Below are 9533 nucleotides of genomic sequence, written 5' to 3'. Positions count from 1 at the left end.
AACAACGACACGACAGGAGGCGGCGCGAGACGAGAGAGAACACGCCTGGAACACGTTAGGTGTTAATTAAACCCGCAGTATTGACGAGTGGCGAGGTTTAACGAGGCAATGTCACCTTCGATAACTCGGGGAAGATAGTCCCTGTTAACCCCGGAGAGCACAATCGAATGTATGGCGCAGAAATTAGGTGGAGAGATAACGAGAGAATTTGCTGATCGCGCGAGTGAAATCGTCGCTAATAACCAATCGGACAAAGATATTCTATTGGAGAAATCAACGGCAAAACAAATGCACAATCGTAATTCTACGAGCGCTAATCTGGCTGCATAGATCATTTAAATAAAGAATTATCGCGATCTCTGTTGTGCTCTTTAGCGGTGACTGAACCAACTCGCTGGACCTTTCATAATAACGTATACAATGTGATATCGCGGCTTTCGATAAGTACTATCCTAAGTGTATTCAATAAGCAATATCTATATCTTGGCGGGATGCAAAATCGCACGAAGGATTGCCCGTTAAATGTCGCGCACACAGTTACATAGATGAGAAATTTGCGAAAAGGTAGCGAGAACGAGCGTGTACATAAGGATGATGAACGTTGCATTATTCCAATGAAAAACAAAAAAGAAAGAAAAGAAGAGTGGGAAAAGGGAATGCGTTAGGATGTAAGAAAAAACAGTTCTCTCCGTTTTTCGATCTGCCCCATTCGACTATATCGTCTCACTCTCACTGTCATCAACTTGGTTGCGCGGCGATAATTGTCACTTATCGTCGAGGCTCTTACAAAAATAGTTCGCGTTGAAATTTTGGCATATGTTTTCCTTACCTTTTTAATTCGATCGTGGCAGAAACGATAAAAAGTACGAAAATTTGACGTGTCCAAACACACACAAATGCGTGCGCGCGGATATCTGAGATGATAATTACAAAATGATTTGTTATTTTTCGAGCGTCTCTCTCGCGCGCGTGCTTCACTCGACGCTGCTCGCAACGGGCGGATCGTCCTTGAGCGTAAAAATCGTCAAGTGGACAAACACACAATATGATATTACGATTTTTTATATCAGCTATTTACTTCGCAATAACGAACAATCGCCAATCGAACGACAGTGTCGCAACACGAGTCGTCGTCCGTGACTTTGCGTGGCGATTTTCTCGCACGGAGACGAGGTTTCGCGCAGGGAGGAGAAGTCAATCTCGCCAGGACTCGCTACGACGAGTTGTACGCAGCACGTCACAAGCCCACGCGCGAAAGTTATCTCGCCGTTCTCGCGAAGAAACTTCATACTATATGCTTGTCATAATTTATAACGACACGCCGTGTACTCCAGATTAAAAATGGAGAAAACGCTATAAATGGAGGACGACACGTGTTAAGATCTCGTCTCGAGGCGATTTTCGTCAGCGCGAACTACATTTGCGTTACGTCTCCCCGTGCACTGAGAAAAAAAGAAAATTTGTTTCTGGGATATAGAGTTTTATTTCTGCGAAGTAGAGTTTTATTTCTGCGAAACAAGCTTTTATGCTACAGATAAACGTATCAAAGTATTCCCTTTTCTCAGTGTATGAATTTATTTTAATCATGGGAAGGCACACACGCGCGCGGGCAGAATCGTGACAGCGATGGAGTTCGAGTCGCGCGATACATTCTCATTATATACCGTGGTAGATTTAAACAAACTCGTGCAAACGATTCGTTCGTGTATTTTATCGTTATGTATATTATTGTTACCTGTACAGCGTTGATTAGCCGCGACACGCCAAGTAGCATGTTACAATCGCCGCGCGCGATCTCGAAAACCTCAAGCGTGTGAAAATTCAATACGACGACGATGACGACAACGACGACGACGATGACGACGACGACGACGACGACGATGACGACGACAGTGTTCGCAACGACGATGATCGAAGAAGACGTGATGTATCGTACGAATTTCATGAGTAATGCTGGTTGAAAGAGTCTATATATATATATAAATAGCTATCGAGAAAAAACAGAGGAGGAGAAAAGAAAACTATAAATATATAAATATAAATACATATATTGATATAGAAGAGGGGGGACAATTTTTGCTATAACACTTCGTCCATTTTTCTATATAGGCAGTTCGTTGCACCGTAAACAAGTCCTTGGCCTTTATAAATTATCGTCCTCGATCACTTCCGAAGAGGTGCCCCCTTGGTTACGCGGTGCCGCGATAAGCCACATCGAAGAAATCGAACGGACACCGAATTTGATTTTTCCTGTTTCGCTCGCGCTCACTCCTTTTCCCTCTTTCTCTCTTTCTCTCTCTCTTTCTCTCTCTCTCTCTCTCTCTCTCTCTCTCTCTCTCTCTCTTTCTCGCATCTTTCTTCACTTCTCCTCCCTTACTCGAAATCGCTCTAATCCAGGTTCACACACTCGCTTACAATCGGAGTTCGATTTCTACGATAGCGCGGCACTTCTCGCGCGACGATGAGGAGAATTCTTGCGAAGCTTCGAAGATCCGACAAAACAATCTCGGGGTCGAGCGTGAGACTTTACGAGCGAGAGAGAGAGAGAGAGAGGGAGAGGGAGAGAGCAATTTCTGCGCCGATAACTTTAAGTTGGAACGATCATTGACGACTGATAGAGCGGATGTCGCGTCGGGTGTTCCAATATCAATTCTCGGATGGAAATCGGTAAATCCGTGTCGAACACAATCAGACCGAAGATGATAAAAGGACCGTGTGATTCGTCGCGTCTCACACGGTGATTGCGATGCATGGAATGTTGATTCGTGCGCGCAACGAACGCGTTTAGTCTTCCCACTGACCCAAAATCCTTTATCTGAAACATCGATTGCGCACAAGAAATTTCGAGGGAGAGAAGAGAGAAAGAGAGAGAGAGAGAGAGAGAGAGAGAGAGAAAGAAATAAATGAGCAAGAGAGGGTGAGGAAGCGAGCGAGGAGAAGACACGAAATTTCGTCCAAAATTACCCAGCAAAAATCATCGTCAACGATCGCTCGGAAAAGTATCCTTTGGGAGATCAAGTTGTAGCATCGAACAATGCCTGGCTAGAATACTCAATGAAAAGCTGCTTTCAGACTTATAATAAAAACGTTAAAACTTATGCTCGTTGTATGTCATTCGAAACACGTTTCTCTCGAACGGGAATTCTCTCTCCATTATTCATACATTCGTACATCTTTTTCAGCTTCTTTTTTTCACCGATATATTTCTTTTCAACACGTTTCGACAATTTTGCGGGTATAAAATCTACTGTACAGAGTAAGTAGTCTTAACGTACTCTCAGTTGCAAAACGATTTAGACAGACTTTTCCCAATATAATTAGAAGTGCATCAAATGGCCAAGATAGCAAGTCACGACGTATGAGTCTGATCTGAAAGAGAGACGTGGTAGTCCGTTATGATATAGGAGCCACAAAGTGACAATATATGAGATATCCGACATCGCAGCTGCAACGGAGGATTCGGGAGAAACGTGAGCAGTTTTATTGTATCCTCGTCTATCATATAAGAAAACAATAAAGGCTCAATGTGTAAGGTAAAAATTCTCGGACATATACTTGATCTTGAACATTCTTGTTTTGGCCTTCAAAAATACATATATTTAAAGAACAAAACAATAAGAATATCTAAGATTAGATACATGTCCGGGTATTAGTACTTTTACTTTACTATCACTCTTTAGCTCTTGTGTCATAACTGGACTGTCATGCAAACCCATCAGCAATGGCTCGCAATTGTGACAACTTGGAGTGCTGCTCCTAATTTCATCGGAGGAAATGTGTCTACCACGTCGTACCACCGAGTCACTATACACGTATATATAATTAGTACATATAATTAGTCCTCTTCGTTCATTTAGTAAAAAAAGAAATCTCAATCTTTGCACGAATCTCAATGGCAGATGAGTAGATATCGACTCAACACGTCGAGCAACATCCGATTCCACTTGATGGTGTGTTCGATTGCCTCGACGAATCAACACACAGTCGCGCCGATTGCACGTCGAGGTGTCGATCCGACTCTAACATTGCTTCTCCAGCACGTGAATGTAGAAGCCGGGATCCTCGATCTGATTGAGCGGCTTGAAGTCACCGTAGATGGTGTGTTTCGCCCCGTGGCCGAACACCTCGGTCAGCATATCGCGGAAAACTGTTAATCTGTGAGGATAATACGACAGCCGGAACTCGTTGATGGACTCGGGGTTGTCTGGGTTCTCGCTGTCCAAGGAGATCATGTAATCCAGAGTCACGATCGCTGGCTTGCCAGATACGTACAGCACCGACGTCTTGATGTCCGTCATGTGCTGACTCTGCAACACGAGGAATCCTTAATGCGAGACTTTTCGAGGGTTGACAGTTTCGAGACTAATGGCTGTTCGCGCGCAGACTGCGAGAAACGGATCAGCTTAGTGAACGACTGTCGCCATTCTTGTATCTAACGACGAACAGCAACAGTAAAATGAAAGAACGGTACTTACATTATAGTATATGCACTTTGGTGGAGTTTGACCGGTTCGGATAATGTAATCGTAATTCCTATGATCGATAAGGAGCAAACCTCCCGGCTTCACGCAGCGCTCGAAGTTTGAGAAGGCTTGCCTATAACGATAGGATCTTTTGTGTAAAGATTTGCAAACTTCTGTTTCCAACATATTCGAGACATCCGTTGATTAATCTAATCGTCGAAGCCGGAAATCATTGATCAACCGCGTCAAATGTTTGCGTTCAGCAAGATGAAGTGTTTCCTAAGCTACTCAGCATAAATATTAACTAACAATAATATTACATCAGTGCTGTAATTTACTATTAACAATGTAACGTACATAATACCAGCGTTACATTGCATTTACATTGTCGAATAAAAAATTACAACATCAACATTATGTTACTGATAGTTTACTGAATGTAGTAAGTGACTCGAGGAGTTTGGCGTGTATGTTTGACTGCTTACTTTGGATAGTACAATCGCTAATTGCCCATTAGTCTAATTACGTTAAATAAAAAGCGTTAATAAACGTTAATGACTCATTGAGCCCGTCGCTTCTCCTGATAACGAAGATATCAGGAAAAGCCAGGCTGGAAAATCCAGTTTAGATCGCGTGTTAATTCTAATTGTCCCCGAAACTATATTTTACGTGAACTGCTACATGTGAAGAGAATGGTTGTTGTTTTAACATATCAGCGTAGGATCTAATCTAATCGAAAATGTGTTAATAATACAACAACATTCTAGTAACGATACGGTAGATCAATATGAACGGATTCAGTGTACCTTTGTTCTCTCTGATCGCCAAAAGAATCAGGCATGTGGGCGAAACTGTTTCCCAGACATATCACCGCGTCGAAGCCTTCCCCGATAAGGTGGCTAATATCGCTGAACAGAGTGAGCCAATTCGCCTCTTCGATCACTGTCACGAATTACGAAAGAAGCCAATATAAGTAACGCCAATAAATTACAAATGTTGACGGTATTATTGTAAATATTTTACGTCCTCGCGTTTGCGAGGACTAAATGCCGAGTTTGCGAGGCTATATGCCGAGTTTTCAGTTTAGAATCGAAAACCGAGGGAGGTAGAGGCATGCAAGTCGCGATTGACCTTCGCTGATAAAGCAAAGACCCTTCCTGTTAATGTAACGCCTCTCGTTTGATAAGGATAAGCGTGGCAGTAGCTGTTTTCGTCGCGGCGTGTCTCTTAAACCGGTCTTATCTGGTCTGGATGTCGCACTGTACTGTATATATTGTTCTGCAGAGTCACGGGCGCACATACAGCGGTTAATCTGCACGACGGAATCGTAAGTGAACGTTCACACATGCGGCGGCATTGAACTTACGATCTCTCACGTTATCGCAAACATCGAACTTTCGTAAAACATCAATTCTCATATCAGCGTGACGTCACCAAAGCGTTTCGCGATCGGGACAAACAGATACACGTGACAAACATGGTTAACATTCTGCTTGATCGTTAAAATTTCATCGAAGATTGCGACAGACGATCTCTCTCTCTCTCTCACTCCTTCCCTCTCCCTCTCTCTCTTTTTTAATCTCTTCTTCACTTCTTTCAGAGAACTTTCCGTAGTTTCGTCTTTTCTCTTTTTCTTTTTTTTCTTATTTTTATTAATTGATTCCCTTTCGAACTGTCGGTCAGTCTAATGAGAGATTCGGTTCTCTCGCAGCGTCGAACATCCAACTTTCTCACCCCATTTGTCAAAGGCGGGCTCCTTCCTGCGATCCCACCTGGATTTCAGCGCGTGCTTCAGCATTTTGTCGGAGGCGTCGACGCTGACCACCTCGAAGCCCTCTTCCAGCAGCATCACGGAGTCGATGCCGGTGCCGCAGGCGACGTCCAGTATTCGATGGCATTTCTTCTGTCGCAACAGACCCACCAGGAAATCCCGGTAGTTCTGCGTACGCAGCTTTTTGTCGCCGATGAAGACCTCCCAGACCTTCGCCGCTTTACCGTCAGCATATTGATCCTTCACACCTTCGGCTGGCGTGCCGAGGGAACGAGTACGAAACACTGAGTCCACCATTGCGAGGAGGAGATGAAGTCGCAAGACGAGCAAGAAGCTGTGGAATTAAACACTTGTCATCAAAGAGCGATTGTAATTCGTATTAATTTGGATTAAATAAAATTTTGGAAAGAGTGTGAGAGAGATAATATTATATCTCGAGAATAATAGATTTTCTCTTGAAACTAATAGAATATTATACAAATTAATTCGAATTAAATCGCAACTAATTCAAATTAAATTCGAAGTAATTAACTATCAGAACATACTCTTTTAAGTATCTCTGAATATCAGTGATATTACGTCTCGAGAATAATTGATTCTCTATTAAAGCCAATGAAATATAGTATACCCTTATAGAAATATCATATTAAGAATCATTGATAATTACTTATTATCCAGTATTTTTAATATTGAAAATAAGTAATTATCAATGATTCTTAGTATGATATTTCTATAAGGGTATATGAACTAATTTGAATTATATCAAAAGCGAATGACAAAAAGTAATCTATAAGAAAAGTTATCAAAAGTTATTACAAAGAACTATGAATCCTTCGTAAATTAACAGAGGAAAATATCTCGAGTATGGACTCGGTGATCTAACCCCAGTAACACGATCGTAATTAATTTAAATGCAATTAAATCGAATCAATCCCATTAAACTGACTGGAACGCAACAAATCGGTCCACCCGTCAGATTTGAATCAGATATCAGATATCAATTGATCTAAAATCCTGAAAAAAAGTAGGTAACGCCGCTGAACTTTTGATCTTTTTTTCGCTACGTATGATACCGTATCTTTGAATCGGGCGGCTTGCGCGACGATGACAAGTGTAGACGACAATTCGCGTCCAGCGGCTACGAGAAGGTGACCACCGCACTAAAAGCGAATGAAGACTGCCTCGCTACTATTGCAATCGTCGCACTTATATACACTGTGGCAAATAACTGACGTCTTCGTCATTGCGATTATGCACATATGTGTGCGTGTACATGCCTTCGAATCCAAGAATCCACACATACACGCGAGTGTGTAATACAGGCGCGTGCTTACTGATATCTCCGCGTCTATTGGACTTACTTTTAACATGATGTAACACAGTTCCCGTGCGACAAACGTGTAAATGTTGAAATATAATATTGGGAATAAATTACCATTTATTCAGAGGTCAATATTAATATTATATTAGGAAATATTGGCCAATATACTTCCAATGTAAACGCAATATCGTGTAATTGTTGAAACATAACATTAGTCTTCATTAGTCTTCATTCTATATGTAATATTCATATTATATTGGGAATTATTGGCCAATGCACTTTCAATATAAATGCAATATTGACGTGTTATACTATTTTATTATTGACACGACATATTGGCAATAAATTAGCATTTAATCTGTAATCAATATTGATGTTATATTGGCAAGTATTGGCCATTATATTGCCAACATAAACACAATATCGTACAATTGTTGAAACATAACATTGGCCGTATGTTAGTCTTCATTTTATATGTAATATTCATATTACATTGAGAAGTATTGGTCAATGCATTTTCAATGTAAATCCAATATTGCGTATTTATTAATGTGTAATATTGGCAATAGATTAATATTTATTCTAAGATCAATATTAATTTTATATTGGGAAATATTGGCCAACGTATTTCCAATGTAAATACAATATTATATAAATATTTAACGTACAATATTAATAATATATTTCTAATTATTCCATATCCAATATTGGATCTAAGGTCACAAAAATATTTATGAAATATTTTGGTAAATATTTATAAAATAATTAAAATTTTATAAATATTTTGTTAATGTTTTATAAATATTTTGTGTAGTCTGGGTGCTGGTTTCTGCCATCAGACTGCATACGGCAGGATCTACACATTTTCTGCGATCAGTCTGTCGTCAAATTATTTTGACAGGCACTGCCAGCAGATTGTGGGCATAATGTGTATACAGTTGATGCCAATCTGCTATAATCCTTTAATCGAATTTGCCGTCAGTCTGCCGGCATACTGCTGACATTTTGCCATCAGGGTAAGCTTCTTAATATTTGGGTTCGGTTCATCTATTAGTTTTTTTTATTTTATGTACATTCTCGGGAGCGTTTTTAATTTCTTTAAGAACTGCAGCTAAGTCCTTTTCTTTTGCAAATCTTGCAGTATAACGACATGCCATCAAGATTCGCAGAGAGTCATTATAATTCTGATTGCTGATAGCCGCAGCTTCTCATCTCTTCGATCTATGAGATTTTTCATGCAAAGGAAGAGATGGTCTATCTGATTTTGATAATGAAGGACTTTCATGTAGACAAGTCGTATAATTTTTCAAGACTGGAATTGAAAACTCAGAATTTAACTACGCAACATTTTTAGTTTCAAACTTTTCCAGTGTTCTCTTTGACTCTTTCCATCTCAAATTAAATTTATTTCGTAGAGTTCTGTGCTGGAATTCTGTAACTCGTTATTGGAGTTAACGACAGTTTTGTTATCATTGCGCAGCTTTTGTATACTGTAGAAAAGTTGCGCAACGATAACGAAACTGTCGTTAACTCCAATAACGAATTACAGAATCCCACTGACTGCAATTTTCAGAGTAGTTAAATTTTCAGGTGGAACATTTGAGATTTGAAGATTCAGTGTCGACAGAATGTACTCAACCGCCACGTTTATCACGTTTACTTTATTATTATCATCAGTCATATTGACAAAACATTCTATAATTTCCCGTTATTGATAAAACTGCCATATTTATCGTACAATATATCTTTACAATAAATATATTTTTCTTTTTCTTATTGAAAACAGAAAGTATACAGACTTATTTAGTCTTACAAGAAAAGTTTTACACCAATTGACTTGAACAAGTAATACAATATTAGTATCCGTATTATATCAGTACAGTATAAATATTGAAAGAACCAATATTTTATTATCGATGCCGCAATAAATAAGATTTTTTAGGTGTAGAAGACATCAAGTGGGGGGGGGGGGGGGGTT

At 40.0% G+C, this 9533-nt stretch overlaps 1 protein-coding gene across 2 annotated transcripts; it reads right to left on the bottom strand.

Annotated features, from left to right (window-relative positions):
- Window positions 1-2030: 2030 nt before the first annotated feature.
- On the bottom strand, window positions 2031-7448 carry LOC116849229 (glycine N-methyltransferase). 2 transcript variants are annotated; one of them, XM_032826163.1, is made up of 5 exons: window positions 7308-7448; window positions 6198-6568; window positions 5270-5405; window positions 4476-4596; window positions 2031-4307 (listed from the first exon to the last, which is right to left on the bottom strand). In XM_032826163.1, the coding sequence occupies exons 2-5, from the start codon at window positions 6529-6531 to the stop codon at window positions 4020-4022; spliced, it is 879 nt and encodes a 292-aa protein (XP_032682054.1). In that variant the 5' UTR covers window positions 6532-6568; window positions 7308-7448; the 3' UTR covers window positions 2031-4019. The 2 variants fall into 2 exon arrangements, with proteins under 2 accessions (XP_032682054.1, XP_032682055.1); XM_032826164.1 differs by having other exon boundaries at window positions 6198-6570; window positions 7313-7418.
- Window positions 7449-9533: the final 2085 nt, after the last annotated feature.

The sequence above is a fragment of the Odontomachus brunneus genome, unplaced genomic scaffold, assembly GCF_010583005.1.
Source record: "Odontomachus brunneus isolate Ranch 3 - 2012 unplaced genomic scaffold, Obru_v1 Obru_scaffold_108, whole genome shotgun sequence".
Taxonomy (NCBI): Eukaryota; Metazoa; Arthropoda; class Insecta; order Hymenoptera; family Formicidae; genus Odontomachus; species Odontomachus brunneus.
Note: the sequence above shows the minus strand (reverse complement) of the source record. Positions and strands in the feature narration are given on the sequence as shown.